At 38.1% G+C, this 20,650-nt stretch overlaps 1 protein-coding gene across 15 annotated transcripts in view; it reads left to right on the top strand.

Annotated features, from left to right (window-relative positions):
- The window catches only part of PARD3 (par-3 family cell polarity regulator), a 458,414-nt gene that overhangs the window by 267,894 nt on the left and 169,870 nt on the right, over positions 1-20,650 (top strand). For all 15 annotated transcript variants that reach the window (XM_065666724.1, XM_065666723.1, XM_065666722.1 and 12 more), the window contains 3 exons: positions 7,335-7,523; positions 7,995-8,165; positions 18,852-19,002. In XM_065666724.1, the coding sequence (XP_065522796.1) occupies positions 7,335-7,523; positions 7,995-8,165; positions 18,852-19,002 (511 nt within the window). The remainder of the gene's footprint in view (positions 1-7,334; positions 7,524-7,994; positions 8,166-18,851; positions 19,003-20,650) is intronic.

Below are 20,650 nucleotides of genomic sequence, written 5' to 3'. Positions count from 1 at the left end.
TAGACTCTCTGGTGTTGATTCTTCTTTGTTATAAATCCAGGGAAAATAGTGAGATGAAGTGGTTTGCCATGGTTGCCTGAAAGTTTGCAGCAGAAGTAGCAGTAAGACACAGGTCAGTCCCAGTTCCCCATAGGGGCCCAACCTCATGCGGAATGTGTTTCTTACTATGGACTTCTACAAAGGCATTATTTCCCTTTCAACCTTGTTTTTCTGTCTGGCTTTCCCAGATGCTCTCTATCTGTTTCTTTAGTCTTTCAGGTCTTGTATATCCAATAGGCCAGTGGGAGAAGTACAAAGATTTTTGTGGAGCTGTGTCAGTAGTGTGTTGGGCATTGAAGTTTTCCTTAAACAAGGGATAGTGCAAGGAGCTGTAGCTTTATAGGTTTCTTTGGCAGAGCAGATACCTGCTGTGTATCTAATCCCTTGGTTTTCACATCTCTAGGATGTAAAGAAATGGGGTTAGCATTACAACTGAATATTTGTTTCAGAACATACAGTCAGAGCACAGAGTTTGAGTAGAAACAACAATTTGGAACAGGGTACGTTGGCCTGAAAAAAGTACAGTCATTATGGTGACGGCAACAAACTAGTCCCTGTGTAAAGTTCTGAGATGCATAACCAACAAAATATTCTTAGTGGTCTGATCAGTTGATTTGAAATGTAGACTCTCAGCTTCTTAAAACAGATCAGAGTGCTAGCATTAGAAAGAATAATGTTAGCATAGACAAGCAATGGCCTTCTTATAAATAACAGCCATGTGGATGTACTTAAATATGGGCTTTTGCAAAGCTTTGATTTTCATGCTAAATGAAAATCACATGATAGAATTTTTGTGCTTTGGAAAACATTTAATTTTTTCCTAAACCATTTTTTAATCCATCAAAAACAGTAAACTGAAGATGTTTTTGAATGTGGAACATGCTATTTGATATTAAATTAAATCTTTAAAATGGATATAACAGGAAATGTAACGGTCCTGTTTTGTGGTATTTTCATGAACTAGCATTTCTGCGTATAAATACATACCAAATTTAATCCACGTATAAGATGCAAAAAATATTTCCTTGATGGGATTAAGATTAAAGCAGACCACATTTCCCATAAAAATCTCAGAATTCAGATGTAGTTTTTTATATTTAGCAGCTGTTATTTGATTTGAATGAGTGCAATCTTTGCCAGATGTGACATATTAACTTAGCTAATATGAATAATGAGTCTTGGTGTATACGTGCAAATAAGGTTCATTATTATTTATCTAACATATGGGAGATATTAAAATATTTATCCTAGGAAGATTTAGGAAAAGAAAGCAAGCATAAGAATTTTAGTTGGTTAGTTGGCTTAAGCACTATATCATTTTATAACTAGGTAAGTAGACACTTTAGGCCCTTATAACCTGTAATGCAACATACGGTTGATTTAAACAACAACAAAAAAAGAGATAAAAAGCCATGTTGTATTTCAGGAGTAAACTGGGTTGGAGTGTGCATGTCACTATTGGATCAATAGACAGGCTTTTCTCTGCTGGAAGTCCAGTTTTAAATCTGATTGAGCTGCTGTAGTTGTATTTAATGCCTACGCATAGGAGGATGTATCAGCTCTCAGTTATTCTTCCTAGTAAAGGCTTCAACTGAAGTTAAGAGAGGCCACCTACATTGCTCTGTTTTCCGTACCTCCAGCAATAATACATCTACATTTTTGTAAGTACTAAATGTCACCCCCCACAAAACAGTTGTTGACCAAGGAAGCTGTTTTGGTTCCTTAGAGATGTTTGATTTACGTGTTTGACATTTGCGTATGTGATGGAATGTGATGAAAGTGAGTCATCATCTTTTTGTGTATCTCAGTTTCGAAGGTGGTCTGCTATGACAGCAATGTCAACCCACCTAACTTGAAGGACAAAGCAGCTTGAGTCATCTCTGACGTCAAGAGTGTCTTTCTGCAGTAGCTAAGTGAAATCTCCTCTTGCGTATATCATGTGTGTTTTAAAATAAGATTACTGTTTTTTCATAATAATACCAAGACTAATTTTATTGGCTTCCCAATATATAGGAGTTATGATTTCTTAGTATCATGGGTACCTGGTGAGAAAGAAGAAAATAGTGAATGCTGTGTTAAAATCTTCTAAAGAATGAAAGCATCATGGAAAAGGCTGTGATGTTAGGTTGGAGTTCCCCATTACTGGAACCAAATGACTAAAGAAATTTTGCAATTTCCAGCCCTTTTACTTTTACAGCCTATGGTTCCTAGAGCTGGTGAGCTCTTAATTCCCTTGGACTTCAAGCTCATCTTTCAAGAACTTGAGGTTTTAGATGCGGAGAAATTTAAAAGAGAGGACACACTGTGAGGCAAAAGGTTGATAGGTTAGCAAAATAATAAACAATGGCTAACATGCTTAGGGCTGTGATGTTAAAAGGCTGGACACAACAGGATTTGGGTCAGGTAAAGTGAATAGTGTAGATGGGGTCATTGGAGACAGGGTTTGTTTTATAGCTATATGATTTGTCACATGATTTTCACTGAGTTCTGTAGGAGGCTGTGTTTGTATATGTGCAGGCATATGCTTATGCAAAAGAGCTCTATAAATGTTTTCATGTAGATGTTTTCATATGCATAGCTTAGAAGTATAGGTTACCCTTTAAAAGAGGGGATACAGAGCTTTATCAATTGTTCCTGTGAAAGGAAGCAGAAGTGCATTGGACTTTTGCTGAAAGTCCCATGGTTAACTTATTTCTTTTCTCTATACATAATCACAAAGTAACTTGTAGACAAGTTTCAGCGACTTAATAGCTTCTGAGAAGACAGCATGTCTAAGCTTGCAAGAGAATGAACTTCACTTGAGAGAATGCAGCCGGATTTGTAGCTGCAGCAAGCCACTTGGGAAACTTGTCCCAGCTTGATTGAAAATTGCTTCCCCCATGAGGTGGGCAGAGATTTTTCTTTGCTGTTAGGTTTCTTTCTTCACCCATCTCAGGATGCTTACTCACCAGCAGAAGCCTGATGAGATTTTATAAAGGGAAGAAGTCCCAGGCAAGAAATTTCTTTCTACTATTTAAATCATAGAAGGATAAGGAAGAGATGTTATTAATATGATGAGATCAATTTATTGCACTCTCAGCATCATGGGCCATTTTTACGTTGTTTATAAAATTAAATTAGGTTTTGTGGTTTGATCAGAAACCAGTGTTATGTAGAAGAGAAAAATAATTTCCCCCTGTTTATCTTATGGCTTTTTAAAATCTGTTTATATATCAAAGCATTGCCATAAGTTTGCTCTAGTCAGGAAGTTTATCTTTAAATTTACAATATATTTATGTTGTACTTAAAAGTGAAAAACTTATCTCGAATTTTACTTAGGATAAGTTGATGCTAAGTATGAATTTGAAGCAAAAAAAGTCACCTACATAATTTATCACCAGTTGAATTTTTATTACAAATTACATACTTGGGCAGCTTCATTCATCCAGCTGAAATCGTTTCAGATGACCTTTTCCTCAGCAGACTCTGTCTGAACAGAATATTGTTCTGCTGTTAATTGTTTTGGACATAGTGTATGAAAAATCTTAAGGGAGTTGAATATTGTTGTTCAAGGCTCACCATACATAATTTTACTTGCATGTTTACTGCTAGCCTGTCAAAGTATATGAAGGAATAAATTTCTCCCACAGATCAACTAATCATGAAAACAGTGTTGAGGTGTTTGATTGACATAGTGAAGCTGTTAATTTAGAGTGTATCAAGATCAAATGGAAGTTATTGCAATTAGGATGTGATTGTGTTCTCAGTTGAAATTTTTAAATGCTGCATTTTAGATTTTTGTGCATTTTTATGCTCTCAAGGATGCATTGGGGAATTTCCATGATTTGTTACATTTAGACATTTAGTGTTCAATATAATTTCAGTGCAAATTTTACTTTTTCGTAATAGCTGATCTTTAATTACTTGGGGAGAGTCACTGTACATGTAACACTTCTCTCCTATAAAGGGCTTTGGAGAACGAAGGATTCAGCCAGACTGTGGTTTTATTGGGGTTTTATTTGTTTGGTTGGTTTAGTTTTTACAACTTTGGTTCAAAATATTATGGTATCAGGCTAAAATCTTCCTGCTTATTTCTCTGAGAATGGCTCCTTTATGACATGCTTATTGGTTCCTGATCGCTGTATAGTTCTGTTGCAAGGTGTGTACGTATGAAGTTGTATTCAGTATATCATATAAAGCAAGACCTTCTTCGGTACCATGGTGTGGCACAAATTTTAGAGTTGGTACTTTCGTATCCATAGCCATTGGATCTTAATGGTTCAGTTATACTCAAAAACCACATTTTTCTCTTATTCTTATAAAAAAATACGGGATATCAAAAGTAAATGTTCATTCTCTTTTAAAAATCTACATGCAAGCATATGGTACTGAGAAATGACACAGATACTAGATAAAAATCAAAAGGCTTCTCCCGTCCCTAAAATTGCAGACACGGGTATGGTGGTGAAACAATTTGGGTTAGTTAAAAGAAGCTGTGGATACCCAGTGAAGTCCCTAAAGCAATTTTGCCTTAGCCTAGTAACGGTAATTTTTTTCTTTGAATGAGTTGAGCATTTTTCTCATGGCTTCAGTACTTCTGTTCCTGTGCTGAGGCTGCTGTTTCTTATTTTTTCATGACCATGGTCTGCTCACTCTTGTGCAGTTGCAAAGGATTATTTTGCTCCAGGTTTAGGCCTTAACTTTCACCTGCATACACAGGTGTCTGTAGCTTGATTTTAGCTATTTCCTTGTTCACGACTGTAGAAAACGAGAGAGCAGAAGCCTTACATTAGGAGTAGTGTTGAGCTGATAATGCACCTCTTTGGTCTCGCTGAAGAGAAGCAGGGTAGAGGCCATTAACCAAGTCCTTAGGGATGCTTACAGAGACACTCTCTCCAATTGACCCTTTGGCATATAGAAGTATACTCAACAGGGACAGGATGTGCAGGAAGCAGTTTGGTTCTCTGCCCTGGAAGGGAGATTGCTATGGCTGAAGTACCAGCAGGGTTTTTATGAAGATTAGAAAATACTGGGGGTAGGGAGGGTTCGTTGATTATAAATTTATAAGACTAGTAAAGAAAAATCTAATCTTACGTGCTTCATTGGATTACCCATATCCTACCTGGACTGTATTTCCCTTTTGGCTCACAAGCTTTTATTCCTACTGTAAGTTATTAAGAAATATGAAAGTGATCAGTATTACAGAAACAAAAAGATAACATACATCTGTATCAGACTGGTTTATTCCGCAGCCATCTGACGAAAGATGCATTCAAATATATGCTGTAACTTGTGCGTCTGTGACCCAAGCAGGAAAATTAGGGTTGTAATTTTCCCCAAATGTGGGAATTATTTTTTAGATCCATTTTTTTTCCCACAGACAGAGTGCATCTTTCCTTTCCTGAAAGCTAGCACAGATAATGCTGTTTTCCATAGCTAAGAGATGCATTTGGATAATGGAATTCGTAAGTGAGCCAACCAAGCTATACCACTTATATAGGGGTTTTTATTATTTTAAGTTGATGAAGCATTATGCTTTGTTAAAAGGTGGTTAGAGATGGGCAAATAGTGTATAGTGCAAGGGAAAGGGCTGATGAACACATTAAGGTTCATGCTTTTAACCAAGTGGGAAAAGATGGAGCTCCTGTTTTTCCTCTCTCAGCTGTTCCAGTATCTCAGCATCTGACTGCCTTCCCATGTGACATTTTCACATTGCATTTCTAGGTCAATGATGATATAACTAGCATGCTTGTGCCCAAACTGATCATCTCAGTCTGCTGTACTCCACATGGCTTTCACATTCATCTTTGTTATAGTTTGTGTTTGGATATTAGAAGAGCTTTGCATTTCCTCAGGTCTTCAGAAATAGGGATGGCTCAACAGGCACGCATTAACTTCTCATATGTCTTGTCCTGCCCAAAGTATGTGGGAGTAGGAGAAAAATAGGAGCGAGCTGTGCAAGTAGATGAGAATGACATGGGAAATGTTGGTATAAAATCAGTGTTAGTAAGGGAGGTGACATGTTTGCTAGGGTTATGAGTAAATTGGCCAGATTAATTCTTCCAGAGAAGAACCGTCAGCTGTTGGACATTAGTGTGCACCTTCTGCTGGACATTCTCTTACTCTTTCTCCTTCATGTGGTTGAGAAAGCAAGAGCAGTTTCCTTCTGCAGCACATAAGCATCTTTCTGGAGGCCAGACCCTGGGCCCACTGCAGAGAACTGCCTTTCAGAGCATGCCTTTTCTCTTTGATTGAGGAAAGTTATAACCAAAAGTTACTATAACCACTTTGTTATAACTGAAAGACAGAGACAAGTGGGTAGTGTCTGCTGCAAGGGACAAGGCTGGTGAACAGCCCATTCATCCTTTTGGGAGCAGCCTCTTGTGCATGAGTCCTGCTGTTGATGCCTGACCATTTTCTTTCCTGGGTGCTGTGCCCATGCCTGCTGCCACCAGAAGTGCCACTGCTTTGTGGGGACACCACAAGGCCCCCGCTCCTGGACCACTGCCACTGTGAGCTTGGCAGAAGGTGAAATGAGAGGCCAGTCACCTTGCATGGCTCTCGTGTGCAAAGGGTGTTTCTGAGGAGCTATTTGCTAGGGATTCTAGCAGGCCTGGACTATAATTCCAGGTGTTCAAAACCCACGATTGTCCCAACCAGGCTAGAGCTGGGTGTGGAGGACAGTGAAGAGCCAAAGGTGTGGGTAAGGTGATAAAGGTGAAGGGCAGAGCCAGGAAGGACAGGAAAATTGGCTGAGCTGGATCTGATGCTAATCCTGGCAACAGCAGAGATGTGCTGTTGCAGAACTCAGATGTGTAGTTTTCTGTGTTTCCTAACACAGCTAGTTTTAAATGAAATGAGATGAATGAGTAATTTTTGAATTTAATTTTCTTGCACAGTTTCTCCCAATGACTGCAAAGCTACCATAGATGATGATGATATTTTAAAAATTCTGTAGGTTTGCAAATAAGAGAACATTTCTGATACAGCTCTCTTTTGGCTAATGAAATAGCAGCTTCTGTGTGAGTTGGTATTAAAAGCACATTCAGTAATGACATACGATTCAATTATTTTACTAGACAGAGAAGCACTTAGACACAAATGTAAGGTATGTCTGAATCTATGCATCAGCTGGAGGTGATTGAAAATACACTATCTGTACATGTTTCTTCAAGTAATTACTGTGGAAAATATTGTGGCACTGTAGTTAAAAGTGGGGGGAGGTGGTGGTGGGGGTTAATGCTAACAGCTGTAGAGGGAAGAGAATTCCCAAAGAGAAATGCTGTTCTATAATCCCATGCTAATCTTCCTGACAGAAAGCAGAAGAAGAGGAGCTTGTCCTCACACCTGATGGCACCAGGGAATTCCTGACATTTGAAGTTCCACTGAATGACTCTGGATCAGCTGGGCTTGGTGTGAGTGTCAAAGGTAACCGGTCAAAGGAAAACCATGCCGATTTAGGAATCTTCGTCAAGTCCATTATTAACGGTGGAGCAGCATCCAAGGTAAGAGGGAACATGTGTACTTTGGTCTTCCTCAGTTTTCCATAATAATGCTGTTTTGAAAATAACCACAGATTTAAGAAGAGTGAGATTGCTCTGTAACTGGCTTTTTCCAATTACACCATCAGAGGTGACATTTAGATTTTTACTCAGACTCACATGATTGCGGGTCCCAGGATTTAAACAGCCCTTACAGATTCTCAGGAAGGATACGAGCTGTCTCTGGCACAGTTAAATTAGTATGCTATTTGTGCAAACAGGTTATGATAATAGCTTGCAGTACAAATCTGTAACTGGAATAGACATTTCCTACAGAGGCTGCAATGGAAGCTATTATACCAGTGTTCATTTGGCCATGAACTATTAGAACTAACCATAATTGATTATTTTGCTTTTGGTTTTTTCCTATCTCCAGCAGACTAAACTACTTTTGTCTGTGTTTTATGTAACTAGCTATAATCTTTTCTTTTCCAGGATGGCAGGCTTCGAGTGAATGATCAACTAATAGCAGTAAATGGAGAATCACTATTGGGCAAAACGAATCAAGATGCTATGGAAACCTTAAGGAGGTCCATGTCCACTGAAGGAAACAAACGGGGAATGATTCAGCTTATTGTGGCAAGACGAATAAGTAAATGCAATGAGGTAATGAGCTTTTGATATCGGGACTGGATATTTTCACTTCTAAGATTTTGTGTTATAGGATATATCATGTTTCTTCTGAGACCTGAAAAATAATATTTAAGAAGCTAAAGAAAGAGAGAATTGCAAAATGATGAGTTTCAATGTTAGACATGCTAACCTTATTACTGATCAATAAAGTTTTTGTTTTGAATATTTTCATCAATGAATAACAGGAAACACTGAATAAAACTATATTGATTTTGTAACTGGATCCCACTGTTTACATAATTTTTGTTCTTTGGATTTTTTTCATGCAGGTCTATTGAATCTTTCATTTATAGACTTAGTGTTAACTGACTTGCTTCTTTGTCACTTTCAGTTTGTTTAATTAAGAGTGTAGAGTATTATATTTTATCTAAAAAATTAAAAGTTCCATGTAAAGATTCTGCAAAACTTGATGAAAATAGTTGTTTCTGATTTTAAATTTGTTGTGTCTTGGCCTTTGTTCCAGGGAAGTATGAAATACTCAATTCAGGGTGAAGTGGTGATGCTTGGTCTGCTATTTTTGCAACTTCTGTCTCTGCCACTGCAATGTTAATGTGCTGATGTTTTGAAATATATTCATGATTTCTAATAGTTTATCTTATAGATTAATGGAAATAATGCTGTATGGTAGGGATAAGTAGACATATGATGCTGAAAAGGACTGCAGATGTTGTGGAGGACTGAATTAGACTTCAAAATGATTTTGACAAATTAGAGAAATGCACTGAGCTAAATAGGCTGCAGTTGAATGGTGGGTCAGAGAAGCATCTGTTCTTAGGACATCTAAGTCATTCTTTCATTCTTGTTAACAATGGTAAGGTCTTATCAGGAATGTTATTTCTTGATGATCATGCTTCAAAAATGATGTGCACAAATTGTTTTAGTACTGCAGATCCTGCCTGGGGGAAATGGGATGGTTTATTTTTTAATGCATAAAATCAATCTATCTTTAAAAAATTCCAGTCCATAGTGTATTATGAAACCATATTTGAAAAAGACACTAGCCTCTCTGAAAGTATTAAACTTCTCTTGATTAACTGCTTATGCTCAGCTTTAATGTACATGCATATGTTTATATATGCATACTGCTAGAAAGCCAGCTTGGATGTACACAGCTTCTCACTTGGTGTTGAAGGAATTCTAATCTTTTTATATTAATCTTTTTATATTTGGTGATGTCCTACCCCTAATTCTGAATTTGGACTCCAGACCATCCTTGGATCCTAATTCTTACCCATTTTCAGATGCATTTTATGTTGCCACATAAAAAGGTTGAAATATTTTAGACTATTTCTGTGTTTACTATAATTGTTTTTTCAAAAAGGATGTAGATTTTCACTCAGTGAAATTCTTCCAGATCGTATATATCAAGACAGTGTTTGTAAACATGATGCAGGAAATCCAGCAATGGTGAACCAAAGACATCAATCCTAAAATCCAGTAGAGTTTTTAACTCACTCAAGTTAAAAATAGTTTGGTACCCTACATCTGCTTGACATTTAGTATGATTTATTCTGCAGAAATCAGGTGCCAAAACTGGAACAGCTCAGTCTATAGTATATGCACTCCAAGATGAAGGAGCTGATGTTAGAACCATATTTAGGTAGACCGAAAAGGATCTGTACAGTGGCAAAATAGGGAGCTCTGTCTGTCTGGGCTGACATTACAGTTTTTGTGCATTTTCCCAACTCCTTAGGAAGCTGGTGAGATGAGCCATAGTGATTCATGAAAGTGGTGATATGGTGTAGTGATCATCACAAAACAATCTGAAAGTCTGAAAGTCTGCAATGCCCAGACTTCAGTGAAATAAAAAAGCAAAGAATATTTTTTGTCTTGGTATTTTGCATTGTTCAAGAATTGGACAGATTTAAACTATAGACATTATTAATTTGATATAATACTGAGAAACTATGATAATATTATTTATGTATCTTGCATGAAAGCCATATATGTGAGTATGGTATGCATCTTAGTTTATAAATAATGGACATGTGGATTGAGACCCAGCTGAGATCATCATTGTGCAACTGAGCCTTGCATTCACTTCCCATGGAACACCAAATATTGGTCTACAAGCCTTAGCTATATTACGTTTAATTCAGCAGCGTAGATTACTTGGACACATTGGTACACAAGTTGTCCCCTTAGAATATTCCTTTAACTGCCACCAGCAAAGATTTTTAGTATTAGAACAAAAAGTAAATGGCATCTGACTGGTGGTAAGCTCACAAGCTTGCAGATTAGAAGTAAAAGTATCAGAAAGGCAGACCCAATCTTGATAAATCACACATTTTACGAGCACAGAGTCACAGAATCCTTTAGGCTGGAAAAGACCTTTAAGATCATGAAGTCCATCCACTAACCTTACACTGCCAAGTCCACCACTAAACCATGCCCCTAAGCACCATATCTACATGTCTTTTAAATACCTTCAGGGATGGTGATTCCACCGCTGCCCTGAGCAGCCTGTTCCAATGCCTTACAGGCCATTCAGTGATTTTTTCCCCCCTAATATCAATCTAAACCTCCCCTGGCACAACTTGAGACCATTTGCTGTCTTACTATTGCTTGTTACTTTGGAGAGGAGACCAACCACCAACCTCACTGCAAACTCTTTTGAGGGAGTTGTAAAGAGCCTCTTTTTCTCCAGACTAAACAACCCCAGTCCCTCAGAAATGGGGTTTTAGTGGTTTTCAGTAAATACAAAAATAAATGTTTACCTTTTGAGAAAGTATTTCCCTGGTGTTTTCTATGTTCCTCTTTCTCTTTTGGTTCTCCAAAGGAGTCATCATAAAATAACAATAGCAACAAAAAAGTTCCTCTTCAGCTGATTTATTTCCTGTGTGGATTCAGCATTGTATGTTCCCACTTCATGGACAAAAATACAGCTTACACTCTTGTTAGTCTTGCAGAGCCACAGTCAAGTGGAATGAGCTTGATTATATTCCGTTTTGTGCATTGCACATTGCAGTGTTCATTCTGCTCCAACCCAGCAGTGTGGTCATTCTGCACCATGGAGGGAGGTCAGGACTCTGGAATTCCCCACTGTGCCATGGAGCAGCCTCAAGTGTTTCAGGAGGGGAATCCATACAAAGGATGATAATGCCAATGCAAAAAAGATTGCTCGATGTATGATAAAAACATGTACTATCTGACTGCTAGAAAAACAACAGTAAAACGGCCCAACCTTTTTTTCCTCCTGGCTTCAAGTCCACTAGTTGTTTTACATCTGAAAAATCAAACTTCTTTTGAGATAAATAGGTAATGGAGTATGCTTCTTTTCTCCAGTAACACTAAGTTTGAATTGGATTTTAAGAAAGTAGTATGAATACAGTTCATCCATTTTTAAGATCAATTTTAATAATCAGCCCTAAGAATTGCAGGGGGGTGAAGTCATTTGACAGCATGATTCCACAGAGTGCCATTCCAGAAAAGAGGAACCTCAACCCCTCAACCCCTGCTTTCTTGGGTTTAAAGAGGCAGGGACAGTTGCCTCCTGTCTGCTGCAGAGGAGCTTTCACTTTCTCAGAAAGCTTTCTTAGGCTTCAGAAGGCAAAAGTCAGACTTAACTTGAACATGAAACTGTTTCAGAACTTTGTGAAATGACCTCTGATACTCCTTTTTTATGCCAGTATTAATCTTATGCAGCTTCAGCAGTTTTCATGTTGTATAGAGCCTCCAAGGCAATTATAGTAACAATGAAAATGTACATAAACATCTTATAGTATTATCTTGTCTTCAGAGAGGTAGTGGGGAGATCATCATCAGTGCTTATGTAACTGTAATGTCAAAAGAGACCACAGACTTCCCAGAAGGTAAAAAGTATTTTCATGCTGTTGTGGTTTTACTGAACTGAAGAGTTTCCTGTAGGAAGAATTTTCATTGACTTGCCAAGAGACAGAGTATAATCAGTCCAGGTTTTTCAAGTGAATTATCTTGTAGTAAATATTGATATAAGCATGGGGTGAGCGGCAGTTATGAATGAACTCCAAGCCAAAACTGTGTATCTGTTTGCATTAAATCTATACAATAGTGCAGTAATATACTTCATTCTGTAAGCAGCACTACTACAAACCTTGCAAAGATTTGTTTAATATCCGAGCCATACCAGAGAGTGAATAGTGTTAGAAAAGTCAGTTTGTGATTTTGATATATCTGAGGTACCCTCTACTCCCTTTCCAAAAATGTTGAATATGCTGTTCTAATCTATGTTTTCAACTTTCAGCCTTTCCCAACTCATAAAATTTCCTATAGAAGCATAGAGGGACTTTAAGGTACATTTCCAAAGTTGTGCAGTGGCAAAAGTGGGGACAATAACAATAGTATTGACTTGATATTCATACACAGCCAGTATTTTACACCTCAGTTTTCAGAAGATGTGGCCATCAGCTTTTTAGATCTTTAATTCAGGGCTGGCATTTTTCTTTAAATTCCTTTCTTTTAAATTAAGGAGAAACACTGGCACTCCTTGGACCATGTTCTGTTAATTAGTGATATTATTATGATTAGGCTATATGGGAAAACAGCTGCTGGATGTATTGCCATAATGCATAAACAGCGCTTAGGCACGACTGTGAGGCAGATCCGTGCAGCTGGCAGCACTATGTGCTGATTCAAGAAAATAAAGGTAATTGTTACTTTTGGAATTCTGCTCTTTTCAGTCCTGCAACCTGGACAGCTTAGAGGCACTGACTGCTCATCTGCACTCTGTTCATGTCACATGCAGGCAGCACTTGTCTGTCATTAAGAAAGAAAGCATCACTATTTTCCTTCAAAATGAGAGAATTTAAGGGTTTTTCTTGTCTATCTCCCTTTTTGGACAGAATTAATGTCTTGTCAAACCTGCCTGAAATGAAGATTTGTAAATGATTCACAGATCCCCAGTTTTCTTTCTGCATGCCTGTTCATCTTTGCTCCAGTTGCTGAGTTGAAAATGGAATAAACCAGGAATCAGAGAAACAGTCATGAATCCAGACCATATAAGGACTTCATCAAGTGTGTAAATAAATTGACTGGTAGACAGATCAGTGAGAGAGACTGCAGATGGGTGGAAGTATAAAACATTCAGAGTCATTTTTCCATACATGCATTACTTAGTTACCTACTTTGAAATTAATGACATGTTTGATTTTTTTCTTTTCTCGCTAGATTAGTTTTGTAGTGACCTCCTAGAGTTCATTTAACGATCAAAAAGGCTTTAGCATCTTTTCCAAACCTGGTGATTTTACTGTTCACTCCCTTCTCCAAGTCATTGATAAAGCTGCTCATCAGCCTAAGATGTTCCCAGCTCTCACCCCGGGGGAACCTGCAAGTGATTCTTCCTCATCCTAAAGATTGAGTTTTGTGTCCAATCCTTTAGCCAGACTTCAACCCAGAAAATGAAAACTTAGTCCAGTCCCATGAAAACTTACTTTCTTTAATGCCTTTGAAGCCTTGGTAGAGGCTTTTTGTAAATGCAAGTACGTCATGTCAGTTTCATTGCCTGAGAGCTCAGAAAGCTCAGTGGCACCTTTGTGCACACCAGCATCCCAGTGAGGCAGGATTAAATTCTTCCCTCTTCCTCTCAATTTCTGGGGCCATATTGATATTGTTTCTTAATAGTGGCACATTTTACTTGAACTTCTAATACAGGACTTGCTAATGGTTGTCTTTTATGCCTCTTGTGGTATTTTTGCTTTGTGATTTTCGGTGTCCTTAGGTAAACTTCTAATAGTAAACATCCCAAGATATTTAAAAAGGTAGTTGTTGGGAAAGTATGTACATGGTTTTCTATTTTGTAATAGTTTGTGTCTTCTGTTTTGCCCTTTTACCTGTCCCTGCTTATTTTGACTTACTTTTTTCTCTTTTATCTGTTTTCTATCCTTGGTATCAACTTACAAAGCTCCATCTTGGCACAGGTTCCTCCCCATAGCCCATAACCTACCATCTAAGTGCAATTTGCAAAGTTGCGTGGGTTCCCTCCTACCATACTGAAAACATTTTTTGTCTTCTGCTTGTCCTTTGACATTTTCAGAAAAATTCCTTATTTCTTAGAAAAATTGTACTAATTTTACATTTATTGTACATTTACATTTACATTTACATGATTGTACATGTAAGTCAAACCTGATCCTTTTACTGGCTGTTTACATGCAGTTTTACATCTTGCAAAGTCTGGCCCTAAAACAGGATCCCAACTTCAGTGGTAATAAAGAAAAATCATATTTAGCATTGGTAGTAGTAGTATAAAAGTATCTCTATTGAAAACCGGAAGCTGAAGCATTTTGGCCATTTTGTCCACGGCGTACAGAAAATAAAGGAAAAAGCGTGGAGAATCTTTCTGTGTGACAGAAAGAGCTTTGGTACCCTGGATGCAGTGTAATATATAGCAAATTTGTATGCTGGTTGCTTTAAAATCCATAATGCTTGCATGCCAGTGTTTGGATAATTTACTTTCTGAAAGAAGAATGGTGTCTGATTATTGTTTTGTTTGTTTTGTTGGGTTATAGTTTTTTTTTTTGGGGGGGGGGGTGTTTTTTAAAAAAGATTGTTTATGCTTTGAAAATTTTGGCAATGTTCTTGTGCATAAACTTTTTTTCTATTTATGTGCATAACTTCAGATAGGATGGATGGTGGTGTTTAAGTAAAAAGGACCACATAAGTTGTCCTTTTATCATCTAGATAAGCAGCAGCTGGGCTAGCTAAGTACACACAGTGCTTTAGCAAACAGCTGGTTCTTATCTGAATGACAAAGGGCCAGGGTAGAGACCTTTTTGATTGGGGGAAAAAAATAAATTTTGTTTCTATTTTTATTTTAAGAGAATGGGGAGAAATGGAGCTACGGGCAATCTGTAGGATGTGAGGCTTTATTGCATTTTTATGAATATGATCATTTATTACAGATCAGCACTAGTACCCAGAGAGGGAAGTCTTTCTTTTCAGCCTGGAGAGGAGAAGCCTCAGGGGGATCTTACCAGTGTCTATAAATACCTGATGGGGGAGAATAAGAAGACTGATCCAGACTCTCCTCAGGGCTGCCCAGTGCCAGGAGAAGCAACCAGCACAGACTGAAATGCAAGAAATTTCTTTAAATGTAATAAGAAAACTTTTGAAAGTGTGGTCAACCACTTGCAATAGGTTGCCCAGAGAGGTTGTGTAGTCTCTGTCCTTGGAAGTATTCAAAATCCAGCTGAACAAGACACAACCTGCTCTTGCTGACCTTGCTTTGAGCAAGAGGTTGAACTAGATAATCTCCAGTGGTTCCATCCAACCTCAGCCAGTCCAGGTCTCCAGATTGCCACACCAAGAAGTGATACTGCTAGGCGCAGCTATTGATAGGAAGGATAGAGGCCAGTTGTTTCCTAGCTTGCTTTCTTTGCCAGGCCTTTAATAAAGGTTAGGAATTTGTACATCGTTGTATTACTGTTTATCAGTTAATCAAATTAAATTATACCAGATAGCATTGATATTGGCTAAAGGAAGAACTGGAATGTGTAATTTAAGCTCTTTATTAGAAACACATCAGGAAGAAGTCTTTATTTGAACTGCAGCCTTGCTTTGGACTGTCGATCTCTTTGTCTTGCACACAGCATGGTTTCCAAATTCAATGTATTTTTCTTACACAAATTTTCTGTTAACAATGTAAGGAAAAGACTTTTTATTTTTTCCCCTGGTGAAAGTCAGTTGTGTAATTCCTGTCTAATTTTTGCTATTTTATAAAAGGCATTGTATCTTTTGGAAAACATTTGTGTAGTTGGCTGTTGATGCCTTTGTTTAAATCCAGCTTTTGAGATGCTAATTAGAAATGGAAAAAGTTTTCCCCATGAAAATTATAAAATACATGATTCACTTTACAAAACATGGCCATCTAAACACAGCACTCCTGCTGCTTCTCTTATTTACCTTGTACTTTACTGCATTACCAGGAGTGAATTTCTATGTATTTCTCTGATTCAGAGCTTTCTTCTTGTCAGTGTCTTTCTGAAAATCTCTTGAGACGTTCCTACAAATGAGTTTGAATGTTGATGGGTTGTCACGTGAAGGAGGACTGTGTGATATGGCTCACTAAAAGCTGGACACTTGTTACATAAAGTCATCAATATAGCACTGGGAGAATAAATCCCAAAGCACTTTGATATTTTCACACCTTATTTAAAGTCAGTGTGAAATAAAGGTTAGTTCATCATTTAATGCCTTTATCATGGAAGTTTAAGTCCTCAAGCAGTCTAATGTTGCTGTGCTTTTTTTTTTCCTTAGTCTTTCAGAATTTAACATTTATATTCTTTTAGAATTTGCCTTAGATTCCTTTATAACAGAGGCTACAAATATTGTTTAATTTACTTTTTGGTAAATCTGTCATTTGTAATCTGCAATTTAAAAAAACTAATAAAACAAATCCTCATTTCAGAATTTAAACCTTATTGAGTCTAATTCACTTGCACTGCAAGTTTATTATTCTCCTGCAGCTTGACGTGCCTCCAATTGTAATTGTGTTGACCCTCCGATGTAGTAAATCTCCCCAGTGCTTATCAAACTGGGAGAGATAAGTCTACAATTTTGAACTTCATTAAATATCTCATTTATATTAATCAGATGATGTCTTTGAACAGAAATAATAATTTTTGCAGACTCTGTGACCTCCCAGTCATGGTCTCCTTGACTTTGCAATGCAGTGTTTCGCAAACCTCCACCCCTCCATGTACCAGGCGTTGGGCCAGGACCCCAGTGTCAGAAGTCATCAGACCATTGGGCTGACTTCAAAGCCTCTGCCTTGGAGACTGTAGCTGAGTGCTTTGTAGCCTTTGAAACAGATTTTTTAAAACCTTTCATAGCATGTATTTTTAATCATCTGGCAGTTATGGGTAGAGTGATTAATAATGGGCAGCTGTTTCAAGAACTAAAAACAACCAACAGACACTCCGCTTGTTATTGTACATACTTCTTTAGAGAGCAGTCCTTGGAATAAGCGTGGCTTCAAAAAGTTTGCAGCATGCTCAGTATCTTGCAATATCTGGTCCCTGCTGCATTTCAGTACATTTAAATACATGCTGTGGGATTTGTGTAAGGACACTGGTTTTGAGATTTAACTATGCACTTCAATATGAAGAGGCTTGTTGGCAAGAACAGCTAACACTTTGATGTGTGAGTTTGTATGATTCCCCTGCAAAGCACATGCATTTTTTAATTTGTTTATTTATTTTAATAGGGCTAGATTCAGTTCCCTCTGCTTAAGTGATTTGGTTTAAAGATTTTGGTGAAACTCCTTTGGTAACATTACCAAATAGCCAGCAGAGTGCTAGAGCTCAGGTGAACCAAGAGCTGTAGGGGCAGGAGAGCTGGATGGCGTGATTGCTGGGTGATGTCATGGGGAGTCTTGTATCTGCAGTGAGGGACTGGGTGCTGACAAATTGGGTATCCAGCCTGACCAGTGAGTGCATGGGCACTCATTCCCCCCTCTCACAGAGGCTCTGTTGACAGCAGCAGCAGTGCTGCCCTCAGCTAATGTGGTGGCTAAACCCAGCTAGATGATATCAAATTGATTGCTTTCTTTGCCTCATATGGATGCTGCTCTCCACTGAGCTCTGAGTCTCTGGGAATCACTAAGGAAAACTCAACATTTTCCTCTCTTTAAAAAAAAAAAAAAAAATCTGAGAGGTATACACAGGAAAACAAGGGAAGACCAGCTTCTGGAAAAACAGGTGAGCTGGGACATCACTCAGGAGAGCCTTCTCTTGAATACCAGCTTTGGTGGAGTGGCAGCATACACGTAGTCTTCTTTCCTGTACATGTAGCCAAACAGTTCATCACTTCTTCCACCACCTTCTTCATCCACCTTGTGACGCCACAGGGATATCTGGCTGGAGATATGGTGGGCAGGGACATGGCAGGTCCAGGGGTTGAGGTCTGAAAGGGTGGGGGGGTCGTATCAGTTCTGGTTTTTGTGGCTCTGCCTGGATGCTGCAGGAGTGCCAGGGATCAGGGAAGCTTCTAAACTGTATGAAGCATGCAAGGTCTCTGTACCCTGCAGCCAGGAAAGGCCAAGCAAAGAACTCATCATAAGTAGGAAAAAAATAAAATAAAATATCATAAAATAATAAAATAAAATAAAATAAAATACTCTATGAAGTCTGACTTAATTTATTTTTTTTTTCTTTCCCTCCAAAGTGAGTGTTTGCGTGTTGATTAATAATATGTGTGGTGGATTTTCCTGGGGGTTTCCATGATGATTACATTTGAAAGCAAATTGCACTGCTTCAAAAACCAGCAGCAGCCCACTTCCAAATGGAGTTCCTGCTCCGTGCTCCTGACAAAGGCCTTGTTCTGACAGGCTGTCACTGTGTGAAAGATGACCCAGCTGTCTGCCCAGTAGTATTGCAAAAAGCCAAAACTGTCTGTTTAAGAAATTATTCAACAAAGAGACACCAAAATGCAAATTTATTTTTGTTTTTTCACCAATTTTATGCTGAAGGTTTTGGAATTTGACAGGGCACCATAGGAGGTGCAGAGTAAAGTGGCTTAGAAAGTTGGTCATTAAGCAGAGCTGTCATTACAAATCATATTTGTCCAGGGTGAGAAGTTCTAGCTCATTTGGTGCGCAGACAGGTCTAGGCCTTAGGCAAGTTGTTACAGTTCTCCCATGCTGCTAAATGGACCCTGGACACTAATTTTCTTCTCTCTGTGCAGCTGGAGTCACCTGGGAGCCCCTCAGGGCCAGAGCTGCCCATAGAGACTCTGCTGGATGAACGGGAACGGAGAATTTCCCACTCTCTCTACAGTGGGATCGAGGGTCTCAACGAGTCACCCACAAAGAACATGGCACTGAGTAGAATAATGGGTGAGTCAGATCAGTTCTGCTAATCAGGGTGTGTTTTTATATCTTTTTCTGATTCATAAAAGGTGATTAATGTATAATGTGGGAATCAGGGAACATGGATGTTGCACCAGTCAACTTAAAACATGCCTTCAAAGTGCTCCACGCAAGCCTTTGGGATAGTTAATGTGAGAAAGTAAATCAAATGGAATTATAAGGTGAATTTTGTATCCTGTGGCAAGTAATAGAACAAATGACAGAAGCATTTAACATAGTTATTCAGTGTCTGATCTAGGCCAGTAAATTATTGGTTGGTTTAGTCTCTGTGTTGAGTCTTCACTCACATGAAAGTCAGTGACTCATGGGAAATTATAATTGATTTCAGTATTTCTTCTCTGTTTCAGTCATACTAAAGTACAAAAATAAATAAGGCAAACTTGCATCAATTTATGCTTATTAGGGCATTTTGTTAATTTTTCTTTTAATTTCTGCTTTGCAGGAAACCAATTTTAATACCTCATAACTAATTTTAAGCACCACTTGTATACATTCTGTGCCATACCATCTGCATGGTCCCAGTGGGTAATAAGGTTATTAGCAGTTCCTCTGCAGCAGTTCAGCTTTCGATGCACAAAGCTAGGTAACAAAGACTTGCCGTGCCACAGAAGTGATTGGATTTACTGACTAGGACGGGATTAGCTTGAAAGGATTTTCAAATTTAAGCACAAAAAGCGGCTTGATGAAAATAGCACCTGACAGAAGACGCGACAATTGCTTGCTTGAGTTGCAAGTTTTAAGCATAAGATGTGGCCATTAAATCTGAGAATTTCTTAGTGTGCTTGACACACGCAGAATATATTAGAAGATGCTGCTATAAACCTGATATGAAGCAAGGCTGAATGTGGGTTTTAATTGCTTCAGATTGATTTTTCAGCCTTGGAAAATGAAGGTCCACCACTTAGGTTCCAGTCAACAGTTTGTATATATATATTTCACTCTGTTTTGGGGTTGTGGGGGTTTTTTTGTTTTTAATTTGGGGGTTCACTTTTTCTTCATTTAACTGTTGTTAAACTCTAAAAATCCACAGATTTGCTATATTTCTTCTGTTAAGTCTTTTTTTGTGTATGAGTGTGCACTTGTGCAACAATTATTAAAAATAAATATTCTATTAAATTGCATTACATTTTGTTCAGCTTGGAAGAAAAATTGAATACCTGAGAATCAAGAAAGCACCCAAAGTCGTGTTCTCTTAAAAAGAACAATATAAAGAATTATTTTTTGTTGAAAATTTAAGGAGTGATAAAATAATTTGAAGTCTTTAGCACTACTCTTTCATAGAAGGGTCTAGTTCTTGTGCTGTGAAGGCTTTAGATACAACATTTGCAAAGCACTGCCTTCTGCTTTTTCCATCAGGGTTGCAGAGGATTTACACATAGAGCTCATATAAGTGTCAACGAGTTATCAGTTAAACACCTTGTCCATTGATGGGAGAAGAAACCCTGAGCGAGTCTGTGTGCATGTGTGTCAGCAATGCAGTTTACTTCCACATCAAAGGGACATAGGACTTGCATGCCAAAGCAAACTACTGGTTCATCAGTTTGGTTTCATCCCTTTACCAGGAGCTAGTAACTGATGTTTCAACAAGAGAAAAAACATCTTTACAGAGCTCTTA

This window comes from Lathamus discolor, chromosome 2, assembly GCF_037157495.1.
Source record: "Lathamus discolor isolate bLatDis1 chromosome 2, bLatDis1.hap1, whole genome shotgun sequence".
NCBI lineage: Eukaryota > Metazoa > Chordata > Aves > Psittaciformes > Psittacidae > Lathamus > Lathamus discolor.
This window is presented reverse-complemented; position numbering and strand designations above follow the sequence as displayed.